The sequence below is a fragment of the Canis lupus genome, chromosome 32 (genome assembly GCF_011100685.1).
Source record: "Canis lupus familiaris isolate Mischka breed German Shepherd chromosome 32, alternate assembly UU_Cfam_GSD_1.0, whole genome shotgun sequence".
NCBI lineage: Eukaryota > Metazoa > Chordata > Mammalia > Carnivora > Canidae > Canis > Canis lupus.
In genome coordinates, this window is record NC_049253.1 from 12,764,860 (window position 1) to 12,791,497 (window position 26,638).

Sequence of the window (26,638 nt, forward strand, 5' to 3'; positions counted from 1 at the left end):
TCTCTACATTGCCTTAGATCTAAAACCACCATTAAACCTGTTGGAAATTATTTTAAAATTTTGCAATCTCATTGGAACTTTAAACCACACATATGATCTCAGAACCTTATTTGTTAAACTGTCAACCGTTTCATTCAGCAAATGATTTAAATAATGATTTCAAAGTGGAGGGTTTAAAAACTAGAACCTTCTACACTTGTCACATTTTATAAGGAACGTAGGAATAATGGCTCCATTTTACCTTTATTCAAAAGATCTTCCGCACAATTAATATGTATTGATGTAAGTTGCGTGATTTGAGGAATGTCAGTTTATGGTTTGAGGAAGAAAATGAAAATAAATTCTGGTTCATAATCACTTCTTAGCAAACAGGCTACTACTGCCATCTGGGGGAGGTTCTTTCTGCTTCATTTAAGAAAACCAAATGTGCTTGTCAGATGAATGAAATCGGTTCATGTTTTCCTTGTTATATCCACAGGAAGACTTTTTAACTTTCTGTCCATGAAGTCATAAGGCATTCCAGATGTCTCCCAGATTCCTTCACACAGAAATACATACTTTACAGACTTTTGAGAGGTATAGGAGAAGATGAACCAGAATATAACCATACTAAGGTTTCTACATCTTACACACTAGAAAGGTATTTGGAGAAGTATGGGTTATATAGAAAAAAAAATTAAAGCTTTCAATAACAAAATGAAACCCCAATTTTAAGCAAAACATATCTGGCCTCAATTTACAGTTAGTTGTACACCTTTTCTGAAATATGCTATCATTAATTGATATAGAAACTACATGTGTAGATATGAGTATGTTTGTGATTACATCAGTTAGGAAAAGATAAATTCAATTCCATAGAAATAGCCAAGAGTTTTCTTCTAGAATTTATGAAATACTGTTATGAACTCAATATCTATTTATTGCATGTATGCTGTATATCTATTTGTTGAAACTTTTGATGAAATAAATGAGGAACTTTCCATCATTCACAATGGAAAAAATTGTGACCATTGCTTTTGAATGTTTAGTTTGTGTTTAATAGTTGTCAATCTTGCATTTCTTTATGCTATAGATAAGTTGTTACCTATCAGCAATGCCTTAAAATAAACAATTTAATCTTAGAAATAAGGTTTCAGGAAGTACCCTGTTGAAATGACCAGGCTGTCAGGTGACACAAAAAAAAAAAAAAAAAAAAAGAAAGAAAGAAAGTCAGTGCTGATTAAAGGAAGACAACTAATCATTTATAGAGAGGATTCTGGTAATAGATTAACTAAATAAAATGCATACAGTATCAGTCCCAGAGTGGTACGGTAATACTGTCAGAAGGTTAAAGTTCATACCAACGAACAACTATACTAGCTCCAGGAAAGTCTTTGTTGAAATGTATTTTGAAGATTGGAAAAGGTAGGTGACATACAGCAAGTATACTGGGATTCTGTGATTATAATTTTTTTAATCATGCATTTGCTTCAGGAGTAAAAAGAAATCTAAGTGACTGTGGTTCAGCTGACACAACTGAATGAGCTGGGTGAACTGGGGTCACCTTGAGGGACGCCAAAAATGAATGTCTCTTGTGTGGGAGTGTGAATTTCCTTCAAAATGTTCATATTAGAGTCTAAGGAGGTTGGGGTGAGGAATATTAGAGGACAAGAAAGGCCAGAGGTACATAAAACTGAATAATAGAAGTACAAGTTATAAGCAGAAATAATAAATATGCAATTTTAATTAAATGTCCTTACTTCTGAATCAGCAGGTTGAGTTAATTTGGCAATTGGTCTATAGCTCTGCCTTACTGATCTAATGAAAATGATCAATGACCTTAAAACGCTTATGTTCTGCACAAAAGATTATCTCCAACTTAGGGGTGTTGTAAATGGAATAGATTCTCCTCCCTCCTAACAGAACTACACAATGTGTTGGGCTTTACTTCCTTTATTCAAAAGCCAATAAGTTACTATGATAGACCATGGAAATGATTTATTAATTATTTCATAACAGAAATTATAAGCAGTTCTCACTTTCATCAGAATGTTACCTGGTTGTAAAAAAAAATAGTAAACAAAAACAGAAATCTTCTTTAACAGTATGAATGTTTCATAGGAGACAAACAATCAGGAAGTCAAGAAAGATAATTTTTTGCAGATGCCACTTGTGTATTCCAGGGGTAGAGAGGTGGGGAGGAGGGGATGTTATTTAAAATGCAAGAAAGATCCATTATTTCCACTCTTCTGTTCCTACTTCTTCTACAAGAATGATTGATTTTCAAATACTGCTGCTAGCCTTGTTAATGAATTTAGAAACGTCAGCACCCATTGCTAAACTGACTCACCTACCACACAGATGAGTTAACATATTTCTCCTAAACATGGTTTACATTATCTTCATGTAATTTGGGTTTTTTTTTTCCCTTCATTTTCCTGCAATTATTGCTTCCTCATTTCTTCCTTATCTGTATTTGACTTCTCTCTCTCTTCCCCCATTGTAAACTACCAATATTATTTCAATCTTCCACTGTCACTGCGGTGTCTACACTTTAGAGGAATGCCCCTCCATGCTTTAGTTACTATAAATGAGGGTTAAGTAAGCCAAAAATAGTACCTGGAGTACTCCAGGGCAAGTAAGAAACCTTACATTGGGTGAATATAGATGCCTAACTGCTTATCCTGAAACTTTGTTTACCCACAGACATGACAGACTCCAACAAGATGATCATCAACTTGGCCCTCTTTGGCATGACTCAGAGTGGAAAAAGTTCTGTTGGGAACATTCTGCTGGGAAGCTCTGACTTCCACAGCAGCTTTTCTCCATGTTCTGTGACCAAAGTTTGTTGTCTGGGTCGCAGTTGTCACCTCTGTGGCTTCATGCGTCGAGGGGGACAAGAGATAACCCTGCAGATTCAGGTGTTGGACACTCCAGGTTACCCACACAGCAAGTTGAATCAGGAGCATGTGAAACAGGAGGTCAAGCACGCCCTAGCACATCACTTCGGGCAAGAAGGTCTCCATCTTGCACTGCTGGTCCAGAGAGCAGACGTGCCATTTTGCGAACAAGAAGCATCTTCCTTAGTCCAGATGATTCAGGTAATACAAAAAGGCAGTTACACTAATGCCATTATTTCTATTTGGAGGACATTATCCTAATAGGAAAGAACTATGACAATCTGGTAAAAAGAGTAGTTTAGAACAAGTTTAAAACAAGTGCTGGTCACACAGAAATGGTAGAAATACTTGATTTTTCCCACCAAGAGTCATTTTTACAATTTCTTTTAGAGGAATTCAGTTAGTCATTTTACAACTAGATCATAGACCCTTCAGGCTCCCTCCCCACCCCAAAATAAGATGTTAGACTTCAGAGGTTAGCTAACCCCTGAATAAGTTGGTAAATGTGGTCTCCAGACTACCAGCATCAGAATCAACTGGGTTGTTGTTAAAAATGCATATTCATCTAAGCGCTAGTGAATCAGAATTTCAAGAATAGAGCCTGCATATCTGCATTTGCATAAATTTTCTGTATATATTTTTTAATGGTAAAGTTTAAGAACTACTAAAACTTGCACCCATTTAACATCAGGGGTAATCTCTTATAGTTCACCAACAAATGGGTATTCATTCATTCACCGATTCAGTCATTGCAAACTGTATCAGGTACTTATACAGAGCTTAATGATTGGTGAACAATATATGAGCCCTGCTCTCACATAGTCTAGAAGAGACAGATAAGTATAAGACAATGCATTAAGTACCAGAGTAATATAACATATGGCTTGGGGGAAAGAGGTTTCACTGTGACTTAAATCATGGTCAACATGTAGGGAAAATCTATGCTTTATTTATAGGAAAGAAATCGGGAATTTCAGATGCTCTGAGTGCCTCATCATCTTTAGGGTCAGCAACTGATCCACTGTAGGCAAGAAAAGACCACAGGGACTCAGCATGAATATGAATAACATATGCCACCTTTGCCTAGTGGTCCATCCATGTTTGTTTGTTCATTTATTATAAGTCACTAAGTTGGAAGCTTGTTCAGTCAGTATAGGTGAGGACCTGGGAATAGGGAGAGGTTCTGAGTATGGCTATAACTGGGGGATGGAGGGAGTAATACTTGCATATGATATATACACATATATAAGCCAGGTCCATGTATAACCAACAATTCGTAGAAACTGCTCATTGAGCTGCTCCATTCTACTCAATCTCTTGATTCTCTAGTCTCCGGTCATGCAAATCTAACTGTTGGATTTGACTAGTATTACTCAGTAGCCTCATTAAGTCACCAAGATAAGAGAACTCATCACTACTAGAAGCTCCACATGTGAACTATAGGGAGAATAGACAGCAGACATTTCTCACTCAAGAATTTGCTACTCTTCCTTTGGCCTAGTCTATGATCACTTCGATGTAGGATCTATTACACTTAGAAATATAGTATACTTAGATTCAAAGAAATATCTTTTCCCTTTAACTAGAAAAGGCATACGATTGTTCTAAGTGACAGACATACTTTTTTTCAGTAACTGTGCATGTTTCTAAAAATGAAAAAAAAAAAAAGCCATATGTGAAATCACAACAAACTAGCGGAAAAAATTAGGGTGACAAAGAGTATAAAAGCTAATCCTCATCATCCAACTCCTGAAAAATCAAGGACATACTAAACAAAAGTAGAGAAGATGATTGCAATTAAGAAACAATACGGAATCTAAGCAACCCTACAAACCTCCCCCAAATTATTAAAGTCTGAACTTCAAACAACATTTCTGGTAGAAATCAAGTGAGGGGAAACCTATTGCCATTTCATCAGTGTAATTTTTAAACAAGTTTTAAAATTAATTTAAAGATGCTATTAAACAAAAATTTAATTTAACATGTAGTTGGATATAAGTCTGCAAATTCAGTAAATGCACAAATATTTCTCAAAAACTAACCTGACTCTATATGTCTCTAAATTTTTATCTATGCTGGTCCTTTGCTTAGCCGAAAAGGGTTTTTAAAAGACATACATTTTAAAATATATTTCTTTTCCAGTTTTAGGATATAGAACTCTATTGTAATCCCCTAACTTTTTTTATAAAAGTGAATTTGATTCAGACATATCTCTGATCTTTTTAAAAGGTATCTGGCATACAACTGCCTTCTTCTTTTACCACTGCCTTCCTTAATTCAGTGTCCAGTTCATGACTTAAAGGCAGAGTGAAGATGGGCTAGAGTAAAACTCAGATCCAGAATTGTTTTTTCTAAAATAAATATCTTTTCCCTCTCAGGAAAACTCAGCAGCCAAGATTTAGTAAGCTTCAGAGGGGCCCATGACCCCTGGGAAGAACTGCAGTCCTATTCTGGGCTTCCATCATAATTTTTGGTTGAAGATCGCCTATGCACAAGCTGGCTGTTTATGACCTTCTTCCTGAAGGTGCTTCAGTTACTGGTGGTAGCCATCTGGATATGCTCACAGATTGGGAGCAGCTGCAGAATGTCTGAATATTCAACAGGACCAACAGCTGTTAGGAAGGAGCAAAGAGTTGTTAAGGTCCTCTGGTTCCAGACACACCCTGGCTTTCTTTTTCTTCCTGGCTGATGCAAAATGGGGAATGGGGAATGGAATATTAGCCTTCTCCTTTTTCCTTTCCTCCTTTCTAGGGGCACTGATGCCTGTCATGGAAGGAGTCTACAAGGCCAACGTCAGAGAAGTGACCTCTTCTTTCCTGTACCTCCCTGTGGTCTCTTTAAATCTCTTTTTTATTTGTGCTCTAATATTTTTTAGAGGGGCTATTGGTTGCCAGCTATAACAAATGAAACATTTTCCTAAATGATCCCTTTTTCTTTATTTGTGTTAGGCCTTCATAATTTATAGCAAAATGGTAGAGAACTCAGTGAGTTATCTCCCTCAAATTGGGAAATAAATGGAATGATTCATCTACAGATTATCTGAGTATCATTTGAATGTTATTTAAAAATCCACATATAATGAACAGAGAAGACAAAATAGTCACCTTAAAGAAAAGTGCTAGCAAGCAGCCGAAGTGCACTAGGAATTGAATCCAGGAATTGACTAAAGTCCAAATTCTTTCCACTATCATAGTATCCTGTATTATTACTATACATAATAAAGCCTCAAGCATGTATTTTTTATTTGGAATGAATAACTCAAATATTGATGTTATAGGTGGGTGTGTATACAAAAGGCTCAGAAAGGCCAGTGCAAAGCCTGAAAATACTTAACAAAGATAATGGGCTTAGTTGTTGGACAGAATTTAGTTGAAAAATAAGCCTTCTTATAATTCTAGGTATGTGACTATAAATGTTAGTAATTTCTTGGCTTCAGTTCCTCACTTACAAAATGAGGATAATTTTACCTATGTTAAAGAGTTTTAAGGGTTATGTTTAATGAATGTAATGTGCTTGGCATTGTGCCTGACTTAATAGTAGGTTCACAGAAAATTATTATCATTGTTACAATTTTTATTGTTATTGTCACTACGCAGATTGTGATGAGCACCTATTCAAATGGATTACTAGATATGAGCAATCTACTGTAGAGGTTAAGAGCATGGGTTCTAGAGTAAGTTACACTTGTGTTCAAGCTCCTAATTAGTTACTTACTTGTTTTGTGACCTTGGGCAAGTAACTTCTCTAAATTTCAATCCCTTCATTGGTAAAATTGGGACAGATAACAGTATCTACTTGACTGGTTTTTTTTCAGAACTAATTTCATATTAACCTAACAGTAAATTAACTCAGACATTAGCACAGACAAGTACACACTAAATGTCAGCTATGGTCATTATAATTTTATTGTTTGTGTTTGTCTTATGCTAAAATTAGGACATTTTATTTGTAGCCTTCTTCGGGATTATCTTGATAGGCTTCAGAAGAAAATCAGAGCGAAATTAAATTTACAAAGCCCTGATGTATAAGAACTTCATGATTTAGAAAACAAACTGGGAGGAAAATTCACTGGCTTAGTTAAGGTTAAAATGAAAAGCTCCAATTTAGTGGGAAGGAGATGGTCCTGACAGTTAGGGGACCTCTGTTATAGGCCCAGGCCTGCCAACAATCAGCTGTGCAGCTTTGGCCATTTAACATCACATGCCCACAATATCTTCATCTGTAAAATAAGACTATTTGGACAGAAGATCTCTAAGGTTGAATGTTCACTGAATCTGATCTAACAAGGTCTTATCATTCAGCTCTCTGAGATGGAAATGTGGTGTTTAAGTGGGATGAGAGTAAGGGAATAGTATGAAATATAAAGAATGGTCCTTATTGTCCTCCTGTTCCATGATAATTTTTTTCTCAGTTGATGTAATAGTTGGCTTTTTAAAAAATTCCCCCTAAAAAGTCCAGATGCTATGATTTCATCAACCACAAACAAATGGGGCAGGGCTGGTGAGGTCCTGGGAAAATGAACATAATTCCTGGAAAACAAAGTTTATATCCTAACTAGTTGTCCCAAAAGGACTAGATGGACTCATACCCATTAGCACTCTGAAACCAAACAATTCATGATTGATTATAAAATTTCCATCTACCTTAGTACTATATTTAAATTATTAACACCAGATAACTTACATTAAACTTATCTTGCTCTTGGATTTTTATGTGAGGTATCAATCAACTGTGATTATCCTTTCTCTGGGTCCACAGAGAACATGTTTGGCCACTAACACAATGACTATACACCAAGCGACACTACTTTCAAATAGTCAACTATTTTCCAGCCAAAAATCAATCTAAAGATTATAAGCTAAATCAACCATTCTCTTCTATTTTTGGCAGTAATTCAAAAGTGCAATTTCTCTCACAGTTTAGGACATGAGCATCCTTTCATAAATAATTATCAACATGTAAAAGCTTCCCAGTGGCTGAACACATGGAGTTGTAAGTGGTGTTGAGCTTACAAATCTATTTTCCTTAGGTGGCTTAACTCATTTTTCCTGAATGCTATTTATTATAGTTTAAAGTATAGGAAATGTCTAGTGGAGACAAAAAGGGAATGTGTTACTGTTACAACCCCAAAAAACAGGAACTAAAGACACGGTGTAAAAGTTACACCATTGAATGCAGTAAGTACTAATCTAGCAAGAGAAGAATTCTATAATATATAACTCCAGAAGGGATCACTTGGGCCAAACAGTTTATTTAGCGTGAATTTTTATTATGGTGATGTTTTAAAAATGTTTAGTGACAAATGTGGTTCATGCATCAACCAATACCTAGGGTATAGGCCTGGGGGTAGCACTCAAGAGGTTAAAGGTAATGTCTATTTATTAACTTATAGTACACATTTCAATATTATGACAATCAAAATAAACACATCAATAGTGTATTCAGAATATCAGAACTGGCTCTAAATTTGAGAAACTTTCAGAGACAAGAATGTTCAAGGATCAATAGTTTCACTTTATAGAAGTAAAGTCCCAATACTATACAATCCCCAATAAGGCTTAATCACTCTCTTTACTTGTGTAGGTCTTCACTGCCTGATACCTCTCTTGTTGATTCCTATGCTAGAGGCAATATAGAGGCATAGCTAGAAACCTCTCCTGACTCTTCCCTTTACCCTCACTTTCCAATCCCACCCCAAACGGGGCCAAATGTCTGCCTCTATAGCACCAGTATATTTTCTATCACAACACCTACAATTACAATGAATTGAAAGTATTTTCTTCCCTGTCTGTCCCTCCTCCTCAGTTTTCAGTTAGTACCAAAAAATCTCCACTGGACATAAGCAGAAAAGTGAATATCATGGTCCACTCTGTGTCCCTGGAACAAAATAACCCTCAATAAATATTTGCAGGAGGAATAAATCACCAAGAATTCTTTTAAAAATTCAAATTCCTACGTTCTATTCCTAAATATTCTGCTGCCTTTTTAGCAAGCATCCCAAGTGGTTCTGATGTAAATAACCCAGGAATCTTTTTATTCTCAGAATCTAAATTTAGCACTTCATTAAATTTTCAACTATTTACATTAATTTGTAGGATTGCCATAACAAGGCTGTACTACCTGGGTGGCTTTTAAGCAACAGAAATTTATTCTCTCTCAGTTCTGAAATGAATGTTAGCAGGGTCAGTTCCTTCTGCGGGCTGTTTAGTGAAGAATCTATCTAAGGGTTATGTCTTTGGCTTATGGACGATTGTCTTTATGTTTACATGGCATTTTCCCTGTATTCATATCTTTGTCCAAATTTCTCTGTTTTATAAGAACACCAATCATATTGCATTAGTGGCCTTAACTTGACTTGACTAATTACATTGGCAACAACCCTACTGCTAAATTAAGTCACATTGTGAGGAACTAGAGGTTAGGATTTCAACGTATGAACTTGGGGGTATATACAATTCAAACCATAATACCAGTTTATTCTGTGACTCTCTGATCTCCTCTCAAGAAATATGTTCAACATACTGAATTTGACAAATTTTGCTATGTCATACTAGCTAAAATGTTGACATTACATATATACTTAGATTTACATAAGAGCTATTTTCCCTAAAAGGAGGGTTAATTATAATTTTGCTAATTTGTGTTTTGAAGGCACATAAAAATATATCAATTAAAGTACCTTTTTAAAAATTCTTTTGTAAAGGTTAGAATCTGTTAAAAATAATTATTCATTTAATGTACTGATCTTGAAACTTCAGATTTTTTTCAGGTAGGGCACTTTTAGGAGAACCAGAAATTTACAATTATTCTATGGTGTGGACAAATTTTAAACAGATATGAGGGAAAATTTTGGACTTACTCATTGATAAAGTCTTTTTGAATGCAAAAGAAAAAGTGCAGACTACCTGCAAATCCATGAGAATGAACTATAAGACAAGAGAAATTTTATAGGTAAATTTTGTGTCCCAAGGATCAAACTTCAAAACTAAAGATTTAAAACAAATAAATAAAACCTTCTGTTTGAGATGACAATGAGGGCCCAAATTCCAAATTAATCCAACCAATATCTGCTGAGAGTTTACAATGTGTTAGAGGCTTTGATTGATATAGAAAGACATAGACTCTGCCTTCCAAAAGCTTATAGTCAAGTTAGAGTAAACGTATAAATAAATAGTACTGGTAAGTGACAGATTGTATTAGGAATTATAATTGGTAACCATGGTCTCAAGATGTTTAAATATATTGTCCTACAGTTGCTGTATTTTCATATTATTTACATGTTTTGATTCTTCCTCTCTCTCTATTCATTTTCAGTTTTTCAGTCTTATAAATACCAATCCTATACTTCTTACATACATTGAAAATAGTAATAGAAATAGAAATAGAAAACTGACTTTCAATTTTTAAAGATTATTTTTAAACCAGTTTGTACTGATATCCCTTTACAGATTTGTATCCAACCTCTCTATGCATCAGTTTCTCTGTATCATACTGGAGAGAACACTAGTATCTCCCCCAAAGCATTATGTTGACTTTCAAAAGGAATAAAGCATTTCACTTGCCCAGAATAATATCTAGCACTAAATATTAGTTGTCCTCCTTTCTTTCTTCTGATTACTAGAGGTCCTGGGTATTTCTTGTTATGTTTATTCATAAGTATTTTATATTTTTCTGAAGGATCAAAAATAAATAAACCCTCAAACCCTGTATTTGAGATGATGATGAGGGTCAAAATTCCATAGTGCTATTATAAACTGCTAGCACCTTTGAAAATATTTTGGTAATGAAAATATCTGGAATGAAAGGAATGTCATTTTACTTTCACAATGTAATGATTTCATATAACTTTGGAAATATTTTTAAAAATTAAATGGTTATTTCTAGATACCTTTCATATTCTGTGAACAATTTGCCACATGCTGTTACTTCCACTTTATATCAGCTTATTTTCACTAATCAAACAAGAGTTTATTACATAACCAACTTCCACATATTACTAAACAAAGGAACACGAGTCTTCAATGTTTTGCAACCACATTAGAGGAAGTTATCTGATAAACTGGCATTGATTCTAGGCATGTGAAGTAAAGAAGATGCGAATCACAGTAATATAGTCATTCCAAATCACTAAATGTAACTTGATCTTAGCTTTTTCATTACATGTCATCTGATTAATCAATAGATTGTAGCCAAATCCTTAGAAGGTACTTTTAGTTACAATAATAACACAACATTCCTACAAAAAAGGATATGACAACGCCCTTAGCCAAAGTCCTTTGATTTAAAGGAATTGTGGTTCTAACAGCTTCAGGTTGGCAGGTAAATATGTATTATTACTGACTGTTGTAAGTGAAATTGTATCACATGCAGCGTTAATAATATGCAGTCCTGAAATTGTGTATATGTAAAGTATAAAAGCAAAATAAAATGGAGAAATAAAGCCTTTTAAAATTTTATTATTTTTATTATTTTTATTTTTTTAAATCTTATTATTTATTCATGAGAGATACAGGAGAGAGGCAGAGGCTTAGGCAGAGGGAGAAGCAGGCTTCATGCAGGGAACCCAATGTGGGACTCGATCTTGGGACTCCAAGGATCACGCCCTGAGCCGAAGGCAGGCGCTCAACCGCTGAGCCACCCAAGGTCCCTAAAGCCTTTTTTAAAAAAACAAAATCCACCCAGCTCTCTCCATTTACTTACATTAGTTGACCCCATCTTCACTTCCCATTACATATATCAGATTTTAGTAACATAATGACATCCAGATCTGTTGACTGTCTATATTGAACCATAATAACTCCTTTGCTTGTGTTTGAGGAATATAGGCCAAGGCAAATAGCCATTTAACATCTTCTCTCTTTCAGGAACTTCTGGGACATGCTTGGAAGAATTACACTGCCATTCTTTTCACCCATGCAGAAAAAATAGAAGAGGCTGGGTTCAGTGAAGATGAATACTTGCATGAGGCCCCTGAAACACTGCTAACGGTGCTAAATTCTATTCAGTGCAGATATATTTTCCAGTATAAAAAAGAAAATTCATTTAATGAACAAAGATTAAAAATGTTAGAAAGAATCATGGGATTTATAAAAGAAAATTGTTACCAAGTTCTTACCTTTAAATAAAATTTAGATAAAAGGAAAAGAGCTTTGGGTTTTAGAGTCAGAAACCTTGTTTTAAACAGCTTTGTTAGAATGGATGAGGACTGTCAGAATTCCCACAGGCTACTGGTAAGAGTGTACATTTGTATAGGCAGTTTTGGACAACTGTTTTGCAGTTAAGAAGAATATAAAATAATCAAGACCTCTAATGCAAATCCTATGACACAGCAATTGCCTTCCCTTTAAGTATATATTCAGCAGAAATGTGTATATTTCTGCACTAAAAGACATGTATGTACAAGAATACTCATAGCAGTACTTTTGCTAATAGCTAAATAGCTTTTAGAAATTATCCAAATGTCCATTAACAGTAAAGTGGATAAGCAAATTGAGGTATATTTACACAATGGAGTATTATACAATAATGAGAATGAGCGAACTGCAACTGCAAGGAACGATATCAATGAACTGCCCTAACAAAAAGTTTAAAGAAGCCAGACATAAAAGAGTATATATTATATGGTTCCATTTGTATAGAGTCCAAAAACAGTCAAAACTGATGTAATATAAACTACTCTGATGTTAGAAGTGTTGGAAATCTGGAAAGGTCACTCTTGGGAGGAGATAATAAGCATGCACTGGGCAGCTTCTGAGATTCTGGTAACATTTTGGTTTTGACCTGGAGGCTAGTTTCAGTGTGTTAACTTTGTGAAAATTCAACAACAAACACTTCTGATTCATAAACTGTTTAGTATATCTTTTTTATCTAAATAAAAGTAAAATGAATAAATTATTATCTATATTTTTAAAACTTCCTCCACTGCTTACTTGATACTAGATGAGGAAAACTAATCCTGTGAAATCCTCATCTGGAATATATACTTGATAGTTACCGTAATGATTAAACAACTTGGCTCATGGTAGATGCTCAATAAATGTTAACTTTCTTTTCTGCCATCTTATGATCTGTGGTTCCTATTTAGGGTTGGAAATGTAGGTAAAGATTCACAGCCAAGCCTTACAGCAGAAATAAGGGTAACAATTTTAATAACCAAATATGAATAAGCCTTGGCTGAAGAAGCAGCTTCTCTACCTTGAAGGTTAGTCACTGGCTTTGTAGAGAGCTCCAGGATGGTATCCAAGACAGCAGGTAGGATGGAAGGAAGATAATTCTAGTTAACTCTAATATCCAAGACTACCACGAAATCAAAATTGGATCACCCTCATGTTTAACATTTGTACATGAGCTTTAGAACTTATAAAATTCTTTCACTAGGATAGTTCCCAATTTACAAACAGCTTGGTTTCATATTTTTTAAGTGTGCAATACACTGTATTTCATATTAGAAACAGAATTATAGCTGGTAATTATTCTGCTAGGCCTTCAAAAGCCTACTTAATGCTTAATTTTACCTGAACTCCAGCACAAATGGTATTAGAAAGCCTATATAACCAACATTTATAAAATGCTTCTATGAGAAAGCATAATTCAAATTCCAACTTGAAACCATATCCCTCTTCATTTCTCTGCAGTGCCCCTTCTATCATGGGTCCAGGATTGTAAAGTGAAAGCTTCAACAATGGGACTCATTTAAGAACCAAACAGGAATTGACACTTCTCCAGGGGTTGGTCACTTGGTGACAAAGAATGAGATTTGAGGCTCAGGAGTTAAAATTGAAGTGAGTGCTGAAGAGAGGGGAAAATGCAGGTTTTAAGTCCTTCATATTCTTCACTCATGTGATATCAGTTAATTCTTCTAGAATGTAAATACTAGTTTCAAGAAAGATAAGTTGTGCAGAACATGAAGGGTTCAAGATCTCCAAGACTGGCCTGGTGTTAATGATTAATAGAGGAAAGGTGCCTCCAGTTTCAAAAAGGAAGACTTCTGTGATGTTGACCTGAATTACTTATTTTTATTATATATATTTGCATATATATATCTATTTAAATAACTCCCTAAATGTGATATTACATACTTGACTTTATTTTAGTAGTTGTATTTTGCTTTTTTGATTTGCCTTTACCGCTCTCCTCCTTCCATCTCTCCTCTTCATGCACATCAGCCAATTAGAGAGACTCATGTCAACAGAGCATGATATGCACCGTTCCTATTTTCTGTAAGTCCAAGTAATTGCATACAGAGTACATATATATATATAAACATATGGAGGACTTTTGCCTATTTTTATGTATTTATTTATTTTATTTGGGGTGGGGAGGAAGAATCGAGAATCTTAAGGAGGCTACAAGTGCAGCACAGAGCCTGATGCAAGGCTCCATCTCACGACCTTGAGATCACAGTTTGAGCCTAAATCAAGAGCTGGACGCTTAACGGACTAAGCCACCCAGATGCTCTGACTTTGGTCTTTTTAAAAAACATTTTCATATTTTACTCACTACAGCATCTTTTTCACTTAATACCACCTCATAAAAACCCCTCCAACATAAAATGTAGCTTAAATTCACCTTTTTTAACACTTCAGTGTATTTTTAACAATTTGTGCAACTACTTCTCTATTGATGTGCCACCCAGCGTCATGCTCTAACAACTATTCCTGTATATGTATTTTTTTAATTAATTAATTAATTTATGATAGTCACAGAGAGAGAGAGAGGCATAATTCAAATTCCCACAGGCAGAGGGAGAAGCAGGCTCCATGCACCGGGAGCCCAACGTGGGACTCCATCCCGGGTCTCCAGGATCGCGCCCTGGGCCAAAGGCAGGCGCCAAACCGCTGTGCCACCCAGGGATCCCCCTGTATATATATTTTTATATAATGCTGACTTTTTCCCTGTAAGTTAAATCCCCAAGAGTGGAGTTTCTGGGTTGAAGTGTATGTACAATTTAATTTCAATATATCTTACCCATTTTCTTTTCGTAGTACAAGAAATTTTATTTTCACCAATGTTTGAGTACTCTTTTCCTAAATTCTTGCCATCTACCCTGTTATCTTAAATACCTACTGCTAACACTCATTTGATAAAGCAAAAATCATCTTAATTTGCATTTTCCAGAGTTATCTCTAGAAATGTTACTCATTTAGATTTCGTCATCTACGAATTGCCTCTTCACACTCTGTCCTTTTTATCAGTTTTCTATTGGATTACTTCTTACAATGATTCTTTACTTGACCAAAACTTTAGTTAGGCTTAAACTTCTAGCCCCACCTATGCACTTCCTGATAAAATCTAGTCTCCACAAGAACCCTGGTAAGTTAGTTTAACCAGAACCCTCCACTCTCAGTATGTGATCAGGTTCCTAATCCTCCAGCCAAGTGACCCCTGATCCTCACTCTCCTCCTTGGCTGTAAATAACCACTTTCCTGTGCTACATTTGGAGTTGAGCCCAGTCTCTGTCCTAACTCTAAAATCCTACTGCAGTAGTCCTTTTACCTGAATGAAGTCTCCCTTACCTTTTTTTTTTTTTTTTTAAGATTTTATTTATTTATTCATGAGGGACACAGAGAGAGAGGCAGAGGCAGAGACATAGGCAGAGGGAGAAGCAGACTCCCTGTGGGGAACCTGATGTGGGACTTGATCCCAGGACGGTGGGATTCATGACCTCATGACCTGAGCCATAGGCAGAGGCTCAATCACTGAGCCACCCAGGTGCTCCTCCCTTACCACCTTTAACAAGTGTCACTGAATTTTTTTTAACACTGTGCTTGGCAAAATAGAGGAGCTCTATGTATGCTATAGATATCAGTCTTCCATCTGTCTCTTATGTTGCTATTCTTTTTCAATTCTATTATCTATCCCTTAATTTTGTTTATGAGAACTTTTGCCAAACTAAATTTGTGAATTTTCTTATACTCATATATTTCTATGTTCATGATACAAGATATGGTTTTAGTTTCACTTCCTTCCAGATGAGAAGCCAATTATATCTTCTCTTTTTATTAAATAATTCACCCTTTTCCTACTGAAGACTCACCCATGCAAGTATCCAGGGTGTTTCTCCATCTTCCTTTAATTATTTTATATTACTGTATTTCTTGCATTTTTCTTTTCCTTTACCAAATCAGCTTCACTGATCCTTGGTAATTTGAAAGCTTTATTCTAACTGATACGCTTTAAGGACTACTTCCTTGTTCCTGAGTTCAGAATCAATCACTATTGTTTGATAACAAGGTAATAACTATTTCCCTAACCAAGATCTTTCTACACAGCAACCTGCCCTGGCCTACTAAAATAGACCGTTAGAACACTTTCACTTGCTCTTAATCCCTTTCTTCTTCCCATGTCCTCCCTAGGGAAACAGGCTTTGGAATGCTTTTCCTTTCCCCCTATTACCAGATTTTGCTAAGACATTTAATTAAAGACTTCCCTGACAGATTGCCCCTTCTGTACAAAAGTCCTCTTAGGGCACCTGGGATGTAGTGGATGTAAAAAAACTAATTTGTTAGTTGGTAGTCAGGTAATTGAATAACAAGAATGGTGAGACACTGAAGTGAACATCTTGTTGCTGTGCTGTACTCTACCGGAGGAAGTTGTGGTGTTTGGCTTTTTTTGGATAACCCTACACGTGTATCCATTGAATAAACTCACTGTAACTGAAGATAACTACAACTTGCAACAAAAGAACCACATAACCAAAATTAGCTTTAGGTAAAAGAAAGGATGTCCAGAAAGTTCATCTTTGGTATCCTGCCACCTATCCCATTAGTCTATAATTTGCAATCTTTCCTTATGTCCCTTCAGAGGCCCAGTCTGTATGCTATTCTCACCTGGAAGGCAAAAATCTCTACTGAACTTTGTATTTGAAAGTGTTAACTTTTGGAGGACCGGAAGATAATATACTTGATATTTTTGTGCAGCTGATGTTAGAGTCTCATTAGCGCATATCATCTTGGGGCAATGGTGATTCATCTCTAATACTCACTAGCTCTAACCTTTACTAGATTTATTCTTCTAAATATATTACCTCAATTAGCAATTTCATACTTTTTATTAGTTATGTTTATCTATACTGTGCCATGTTTTCCATAAAGATTTCTGTTCTACTGATTTTCAGGCATATTATAATTCTTTACAAAAGGCTAATGTTTTTAAGTGGCATTGCTATTTCCCAAATTTTCAAAGTTTATTTAAAAAAGTAGTGTTTTCAAAAGCACCTGAAGTTTTTCCCAATGCATGTGCTGTTTTAAGAGGAAATGTTATCCTTTTATATGAAAACTGAGGGTATAGAAAAAATATTTCTACCAACATCATTCTCTTTTGCTAAACCTACTGAAAGTGACTTTTAGTTTGTATTTTTCTTAATCTTTTTCAAAGAGAAATCAAATTGTGGTGTTGATTTTGGATAACTCCTGCACTATTCTTTCCAAATTCCCCAGCTATAAAAAGCTGAATGGGTTCTAAATTAACAAGTATCAGACAAATAAGCAATCTTAGAGATGAAAAGTTAAGTGGATGAATATATATTGGGAGCGTTTCTCTACTGGGATGTATGATATTCTAATGAGGCAATTTTACAAAAACAAATGTAAAATTTTATTAGAGCAGCCTTGATATGAAGGCTCATCTCAAAAATGCCATTGTAGCAATGAGCAGACATTAATAATTGCTATTTGAACAATATTAGGTATTATGTAGAAATGGGAAAGGCAAGAAGAGTATCTAGCCCGTTCATTAAAAAGGATCATTCTTTTTTCTTGCAATTATTGAGCCTCAGGCTTGTTTCTGCTGCTGTTGCTAAGGACAATAGCCTGCCAGATAGGAAATGATGTTGATGAAGACATAAAATAACACTTATACACATATTTTACTCAAAAATCCAGAGAACTGGGAATAGTGTGTTAGGAGGGGGTGGGAATAAGGAAGGAGAAGGAAAAAAAATAAACCAGGGAATACATATGAGTGAAAAAAATATAATCTACAATAATTAATTCACACTCCGAAATTCCAGATGGCTCACTTTCAAACCAGCAATTATTTCACTGTTCAGGGTCCTTTCTCCAATTTTTTTTTGGAGTTATACCCCTATGAATTATCTCTGCCAAGACTTATCCAAAGGAAAACCTTTAACTATAAAAAGTACAGTAAGCAAAAATGTGTAAGTCACTAACTCTTTTCTATTCCAACAAGTTGGTATCCGAAGATTTGGTTTGTATATAGAGGCATATTAGCCATCAGCAACTATCTTTCTTTTCATTATTACTGCAAATTGTGGAGTTATCATCGAAGTAGTACTGCAAATGAAGCATAACTGTAGAGTTGCTCCAGGATTAAATACATATTGTCTATCTATCTATCTGGAATTCAGTGACTTCTGTCATAGGTTGGCTTTTGGGACAGAGTGTCAGGATCAGGGCTCTCAACCGTGCAATAATCAAAGGATCAAGGCACAAGGCTTTTTAAAAAGGGAACTGCTACCAGCACCAGCAGTCTGGTTTTACCAAGAGGTTAATCCTAAGAATTTCTGCAATGACAACAAAAAGGTTGGTAAGTTATCTTTGTAATCAATCACTCCAAAGGAGTGTTTAGTGATCTTGCCTCTTCCTTTAAAATCTCTTAAATACTCTACTAATGGAGTCATCCTAATCTCTTTACATGAACTACTAGAGTTTAGGGACTTTATCACTATCATTCCCTGAAGTTTAAACAAAGTTAAGTTTCTCATCCAAATAAAAGAAACCACATGACATTTAACTGACATGGAAGAAAAGCGTATTATAATGGAAAAGAGCACAGCATTAGTAAGAGCTGGAAGATCAGGTTTCAGCCAGTTATACCTTACCACAGGCATTTTACTTTTCTGCTGGTTCTTTGGGTAAAATGAAATGGCTGGTCTACTTCAACAGAGTTAAGAAAGAAATAGGCACAATGTATACAAGTACTTTGTTAGTTATAAAGCACTAAATATCTTAATCTTAATCCTAATCCTGTAATAAAATCCATGAAGAAGAGAGGTATTATTAATATATTCCCTCTAACTCTGGTTGGAGAATGGCATAGTTTATTTCTTAATTGAAATTTTGGAGAGCAGGGCAGCCCGGGTGGCTCAGAGGTTTAGCACCACCTTCGGCCCAGGGTGTGGTCCTGGAGACCCGAGATCAAGTCCCACTTCAGACTCAGGCTCCCTGCATGGAGCCTGCTTCTCCCTCTGCCTGTGTCTCTGCCTTTCTCTCTCTCTCTGTGTCTCTCATGAATAAATAAAATATTAAAAAAAAAAAACACCAAGAAATTTTGGAGAGTAAAGCTTTCCCCACAGGACAGCAATCTGTGGTATTATTGTTAGTTGAATTACACTAATTTTCCTTCCTAGTTTTTATTTGGTAACTTGGTGGTAAAGTTTTAGTTTTCACACTGCTGCATAGCGCTTAGAACCAGAACTTGTCACAATTTATGTAAAGTACATAGTTAATACTGAGTACTTCTGATATTTTTATATTTTTAAAGGTTCAACATATAATTTCTCTGGAAAGCTGAGGTATAATATACTTATGTCCCTTTAATTCTCTTGTCATACACAATAGCCAAGTGCTTCCCACTGACCAAGAACTTAAAAACAGAATTGCTTCTATTTATATTAAGCTAAAACATAATAGTGAGAAATATTATCTTCCTAGTCTAAGAAAATTGTAAAACTAGGGGTGCCTGGGTAGCTCAGTTGGTTAAGCATCTGCCTTTGGCTCAGGCCATGATTCTGTGCTCCCTGTTTAGCAGGGAGTCTGTTTCTCCTTCTGCCCCTCCCCCTGCTCATGATCTCTTTCTCTCTCAAATAAATAAAATCTTAAAAAAAAACACACCTGCAAAACTATTTAAAATTATCATTAATACTAATCCAGTCAAAGGGCATGGATGAATGGGAGTGGTCAGTATCTAAATATCTAAACAATAGATTTCAGTGGGAACACATGGATAAGAGTAAATTTCAGTAATGTAGTAAGTATGTCTTACCATAAAGTAATATCAACATAATATATATCTACTGTTTTCAAGGAACTATCTTAAGTACTTTGTTGGTACTAACTCCTACAATCTTTGTAATTCTGAGATAGGTATTATGAGGTAAGTATTATACCCACCTTAAATGAGGTGAGTAAAGTAAAGGCTAAAGAGTTGCCCAGGCTTACATACACATTTAAGTTGTAGAGCCACGAATCAAAACTAGGTAGGTGATTTGGCTTCAAAACCAATACTAAACTATATGGATATCTTAGCATCTCTAAGAGTCATCTACAAATGCAGGTTTTTGGACCTGCAAAGCCAAGGCCAAAACTCTTGGACCTGGTTAAATTCACTAATGTTGCTATACAGGTGCCTATCCACATCCTCTACCTTATTGACAAGCTATTAAACTTCCATGAGTTACTCTGAATATTTTGTAAATAGGTTAAATAGGAATTTACATATTTTTAAAAAAGCAACAATGAAGTATCTGTTTGGTGGGCACATAATGTTCTTATATCCATACAGTACTTAGTATTCTTGGTAAAAGCAAAAAGGGGAAAAATGTCAATTTTATATTAAAATCAACATGTCCTGAAGATGACTCATCTCAAAAGAATACACATAGAATTTCTAGGGGCAGCCCTGATGGCCCAGTGGTTTGGTGCCGCCTTCAGCCCAGGGTATGATCCTGGAGACCTGGGATCGAGTCCCATGTCCGGCTCCCTACATGGAGCCTGCTTCTCCCTCTGCCTGTGTCTCTGCCTCTCTCTCTCTCTCTCTCTCTCTCTCTGTCATGAATAAATAAATAAAGTCTTTAAAAAAAAAAAAAAAAGAAAAGAAAAGAAAACATCTTGAGGGAGGGTCAACTTTTTTTTTTTTTTTTTTTTGGTTTAGTTACCAAAACATAAATAGAAGTCAAGAGGCACCAACTGTTTAGGCTGTGACCTAACATCATCTTCTGTTTGAAATCCTTAAAGGGCTGAATACCAGTTAAAGTCAAAAGGTTTATGTCCAGTTCATGAACAATGCCAATTTTTTTGTTGTTGATTCCATAAGAGCTCTCTTATCCCAGCAATAAAAATTAACCAGAATTATTTTTCTGTAAAAACAATGACTAATAATGAAGTTGCACTGATAACTTGATTCATGCTTTATGTAACTTTAAAAAATTGGGAATAAATATTCCAACTATCTAAGTAGTTAAAACATTCCTTATATTAAAGAAATTTAATGTAATTGGGAAAAATTGGAAAATACAGAATCATGAAACTTTGTCACAGTCTTATTTCCAAAAGAATAATATATCCTGAGTACAAAATTACTTTTGACATTTACTATATTTAGTTGTCAACAGTTGGTATTGATGTTCTGTTAATATTTATTTTTTCAGAAAGAAGATAAAACTGGCTACCAGAACTCTGTGGACTTTTAAATAAATGAAATTTAATTACACCTTTTAAAATCTGGCATGCAGGGTTGTTCAATTTCTTTGTTTTGCCTCTCCTACTTACTGGAGGCAATAAACAGAATATTGTGTAAATTTCTTTTAAACAATATCTATACTCCTACCTCCACAGATGTATTTCTTTTTGGTAGCCGAAACTATCAGTTGACTCAAGGCTAGTCAACCTCAAAGCTCATAATTCCTATGTTAATTTTCATGGTTCCTACAATATCTGTAAGATGAGTGAAAACAGGCATTTGACACCTTAATATATATGAATGTTAATTTTGATAACAATTTTCTTGAAAAATCAAAATATATTGATCTTAAATGCTCTTCTAAAGGTAATAACTTACAAATAATCTTTAATTAGGTACCTAAAGAATCTTTATAATCACCTAGAAAAAAACGTAGTCTGGTGCTTTTACATCAATTTATTGGAAACTGTATTGGCAACATTTTGCAATATATTTATTCTTTATAGTCAAAATTTATTACTAATTATTTTGTCAAATAGAAGAAAAAGTTCAGTACACAGTTGAAAATTTCATTCTTTAAAAAAAGTCACCTTCAGTATACAGTTCTCAGTATCCCAGTAAGCAATAACAATAATGTTCACGTCTCCTACTTTTACGATGTTTGGCTTTCTAAAAGCAACAGCTGGTCATTTTCAACAATACAAGTAGTTAATAAGCTTGACAAAAATTCTAACTTGTCATTTCTAAAGAGGAGAAGACATTTATAATACAGATACACAATATACTAAAAATCTAAGGGCTTAGAATTTCATGCACCATGTGCCTACAAAGAGAATTCTAAATGTTCAACTAGTTCAAGTTATCTAAACATATCAAGAAAAACAATCAGCTAACCAACATCCCTGCTAAAAAATAAATCATCACAAAACATTAGTGATTTCCTTCCTACATTATAAATGAGCACAAACTCGTTTAATGTAGGTAAGAATGTAATGTTTCACTAACCGATTAAAAACAACATATACCCTGTCAAGTCTACAAGAGAAATAACAGACACAAAAGCCAATTATATTTTAGGTACAAGTGACAAATATATTTCTTTTTATTGTTATTAAAGTTTTCTCCAATGTATTTCAATAAATGAAGCATTTTACTTTATTTTACTTTATTCCACTGTTGGTCATAGTTTGAGCCCTACACACTCCCTTCCCTTTCACCTCAAAGGGAGCTCCTTTGTATGTAGCCACACACTCATCATTAGTGTAGAGATCAGGTTGGATCTGCTCCCAAATCTTCTTCTTAGGATTCAGCTCCTTGTCAGGCTCTCCTATTGGAGGAAAAAATAAAAGTTGCATAGCTAACATATTAAATAAATTATCCATAGTGAACTGTGTAGGCAACATCTTTTGATCTTTAGACCTGATCAGAATTTTAATACTAACTTTTAACATTTATTTTTGTGATGTCAGTTTATATTTTTGACAGGTAAAATAAAATACTTTGTCATTTCCTAACATGGCTTCTCCTTTGGAATGTTTAATTGTGATGTTTAACGGACACCCTTACAGTTTAAGGTTAGGCCCCCTTTTAAAACAAAAGTCTCTCCTAATGATGACTTGAACCCTGCTGACGGATCAGCAGAACCTGTAGGATCTTATTTGGAACTGATATTCTCTATTGTAATTTTGTTCCTATTTAAAAATATTTTTATTTGTTTCACTGGAGAGATGATGCTTAGTTTTAAACATTAAAAGTGTAGTTGCTTTGTAAAACTAAATATATACACACACAAAAATATTTTTGCATGTAGTAATACAGCTAAAAGAATCCTCCAAATTATTAAAACAAAAATATACTATACTCATTTTGTTGCAGAAAAATTGTGAAGAGATGAGATTGTAATTTTTATTTATTTATTTATTTTTTTATTTTATTTTATTTTTTTTTGAGATTGTAATTTTATGTGTTATATTTTTACATGTGGCAGAAGTAGCTTATGCTTTACTTTGTTTCAATGTACAATATAAATGATGAGATTGCTGCTATTGTGCTTAAAGATTTCTTATTGATACTGTAGAATGGATTAACTGTTCATACTATCTAGCTAAATAAAATAACTACTTTGGGTTTCATCTACTGCCCATTCCATTTGGTGAGATGGAGAGACAGAGGTAGTAAGGAGACAAGTACAAGCATTTTCTAAACATGAGAAATATATACTATTGCATGCAACGTACATTAATAACACTAATTTTAAATATAAGGAAACTGGTGTTTAGAGACGATAAGTTGCTCAAAATTACATGATCAACAAATGGAATTACAATTTGACAGCAAAACCCTTATTCTGCTAGTATAGCATCTTGCCTCTTGATAAACGATCCTTTAAAAAAAAACATTTTTACATGTGGATCATAACCCATTCTATCATAACACACACTGAAAGTCTATAGTCAACAAACGACAAATATGTTGGAGAATAATACATCTGGTCTAGACTTAAGGGCTACCAATATATCAGACAATCCCTCTATTTAATGACTGATAAAGAAGTAGAAAGTTAAGTTTGATATAACATCATTTTAGTAGCTAGAGATGTTCAATGACATTTGAAATAAACAATCAATTCAAGAAACTATGAAAAGGGGATCCCTGGGTGGCGCAGTGGTTTAGCGCCTGCCTTTGGCCCCGGGCGTGACCTGGAGACCTGGGATCGAATCCCACATCGGGCTCCTGGTGCATGGAGCCTGCTTCTCCTTCTGCCTATGTCTCTGCCTCTCTCTCTCTCTCTGTGTGACTATCATAAATAAATAAAAATTAAAAAAAAAAAGAAACTATGAAAAGTAACACATCTCTCCAGCATTAGTGTGAAATAAAAATGGTTTTTCCAAAGGTAATAAAAAGTTTCTCTGAAGTATAATTCAATAATGACAGATATGTAACTTTCTAGATCTTTTCTAAGTGACTACCAAGTTCAAATCTTCTGGAACTACTTTAAAAAGAAACTTTTAACATTACTGGAACTAATTATATTCTATATTCTGATTACACCTTATTATCTAAACTAGTTTTTATTCTCTACTTCATATGACAGGAACAACAAAACTGAGTAAATTGGCCACAGTGGTTTTGCCCTTTATTAGTGCTTCAGAAACTGCCATGAAACCGGCAAGAAGATATAAAACTGTCCTTGATATGCAGGTTTTCAGAGATGACAGAATAGTTCATTGAATGATGTATCTATTCTAGAAGAACATGCAATGAAACTAAAACTGAAAGACTAGTATAAAAGATAAGGATGTCTCTTATTCTTTTAAGGGCATTTGGACAACAGAGAACTAATTAATAAACAGAATAGAAAAAAATCAATATATAAATTATCTACAAGTTTTTATTTTTTGTTTCTAAACCATTTGTTAGTCTACAAACATAATCCTACTTTGCTTGTACACAGACCAAGTAGGGAAGGAAGTGGGCATCCCAGAATCCTAGAGAGCTGGAGATAGAGATACTATTCAGGGAGGCCTGAGTACTAACTCTGAATTCCTACCACCACCACCACCACCACCACCAAAAGATGTTACCAAACTGATAATGGATTAATTCAAGAAGCAGAGAATCTCAGATTATCAAGATCATAGATTTTATGGGTTGTTGCTAAATGCAGACATAAGCCCCAAATACAAAAAAACGGTGATGCAGCACAAAATTAAGCCTCTCAGATCTAGGAAGATATTAAACTGGTACAGAAAATAATATTTATAATACATAACACATAGTGCTTATCATGGGCCTGCCACTACGCTAAGTGCTTTACATATACTTACTCATTCAATCCTCTCAGTACACTGTATAAGTACTATTTTTTTTTAAGATTTTATTTATTCATTTGAGAGAGAGAGACAGAGATAGAACACAAGTGGGGAAGAGAGAGAGAAGCAGGCTCCCTGCTAAGTAGAGAGCCCAATGTAGGGCTTGATCCCAAGATCCTGGTATTATGACCTGAGCCAAAGGCAGATGCTTTACCAACGGAGCCACAAAATGCTCCCATAAACACTATTAGTTATCCGCATTTTACAGATGAGGAAGTTGATGCACAAAGGTAACAGCTAAAAACTTAAAAATACCAGGCAGGTAGCGAAGTGTTTCAAAAGTTAAACCTCATGAAACTCACACAGAATAGATACCATTAAAAACTTCTTATAGATGAAAAAGATGAACCTCAGAAAGGTTCCCAGGTCACCCAGCACTGTGGAGTCAAGATCTGAAAGCTTTAACTAATAATTTTCCAGTAACAAACTTTTGAACTAAATATAAACTAGAAACTACTAAAAAGAACCTCTAAAGCTTGACTGTTGCTTTTAACGCACCAGACTCAATACCTTAATACTCTGAATGTAGCTACAAGACTAATTAATGAATGAACCATGATTCAGACAAATAAATTTTGAGATTATAATTAAAACTTGTCACATTATGATACCTGATTATAAGTTAGAGTTGAACAGTCTTGGATGCAGTGTTAACTTTCTAGCTTACTCAAAATGTTTCTCAATAATATATTATTTAGTAGGGTATATAACAAGTTTGAAATGAATGTTTACATCATCTGCCATGAAAAACATACCTAATATGTTAAACAATTGTTTTTTAATGAACTATATTTTCCAGAGAAGGCTTTCATTATTCCTGTGTCTTATGCCCTGTGTATTATTCCTGTGTATTATGCCCTTCTAATCTTATTTTCCTATTTTTCTTTTTGTTTTCTTTTTGACATGGCTATCCAAGGAAGTTCAATGATAACAACAATAAAAGTTCTTAAAGTTAAAAACTGCAGAGCCTCTGAAATTGCTAAACACATGCCAATAATCACCATTTGGAAACGGTTACACATAATGTAAGAGAACTAATCCCTCAGAGACTATTTTAGGCCAACTCATTGTAAACAAAGCATACAGGGAATAGGGAATAGTTCAGAGAGGAGTTTTTACAGATGTAAAAAGCTGTGACCACCTTCTTAGAATTTAAAACCTACAAAAAGCAATAAATACAAATTCCAAAGTCCCAGGCATTAACAATTCTGGATTAAGGACCAGAAACTTTGTTTTAATTAGGCCATTCTTTTGTACAGAATGCTCACTGATTATCAGCTTCTCTTTGGTATCTGCCATGTCCATAAAAAGCCTAACAGTAACTGAATTACAGTATGTTTGATTAATTGAGTTTTTGAGATACAATTAACTGTAACTATGGACAATTGTGGCACAAAAACTAAAGTATAACTGTAAATAAGTCAATTAATTTGAGGTGCATGAGTGGCTCAGTCGCTTAACTGACTA

The 26,638-nt window shown here is 34.7% G+C and overlaps 2 protein-coding genes across 4 annotated transcripts in view; one reads left to right on the forward strand and one right to left on the reverse strand.

The window, feature by feature from the left end:
* The first annotated feature begins 1,289 nt into the window (after positions 1-1,289).
* On the forward strand, positions 1,290-14,121 carry GIMD1 (GIMAP family P-loop NTPase domain containing 1). Its single transcript, XM_038581967.1, has 3 exons — positions 1,290-1,404; positions 2,686-3,080; positions 11,744-14,121. Exons 2-3 carry the CDS (start codon positions 2,688-2,690, stop codon positions 12,002-12,004), a joined length of 654 nt encoding a protein of 217 aa, XP_038437895.1. The 5' UTR covers positions 1,290-1,404; positions 2,686-2,687; the 3' UTR covers positions 12,005-14,121.
* A 7,619-nt stretch (positions 14,122-21,740) lies between these two features.
* AIMP1 (aminoacyl tRNA synthetase complex interacting multifunctional protein 1) overlaps positions 21,741-26,638 on the reverse strand; it is a 39,829-nt gene continuing 34,931 nt past the window's right edge. For all 3 annotated transcript variants that reach the window (XM_038581975.1, XM_038581973.1, XM_038581974.1), the window contains exon 7: positions 21,741-22,626. In XM_038581975.1, the coding sequence (XP_038437903.1) occupies positions 22,460-22,626 (167 nt within the window). In that variant the 3' untranslated portion in view covers positions 21,741-22,459. The remainder of the gene's footprint in view (positions 22,627-26,638) is intronic.

What these genes read in the sequence shown, in the direction of transcription:
- GIMD1 (XM_038581967.1), top strand. Translation starts at nt 2,688, where the DNA reads ATGACAGACTCCAACAAGATGATCATCAACTTGGCCCTCTTTGGCATG. An exon ending in CCTTAGTCCAGATGATTCAG is followed by an intron (nt 3,081 to 11,743) that starts GTAATACAAAAA and finishes TCTCTCTTTCAG; the next exon opens with GAACTTCTGGGACATGCTTG.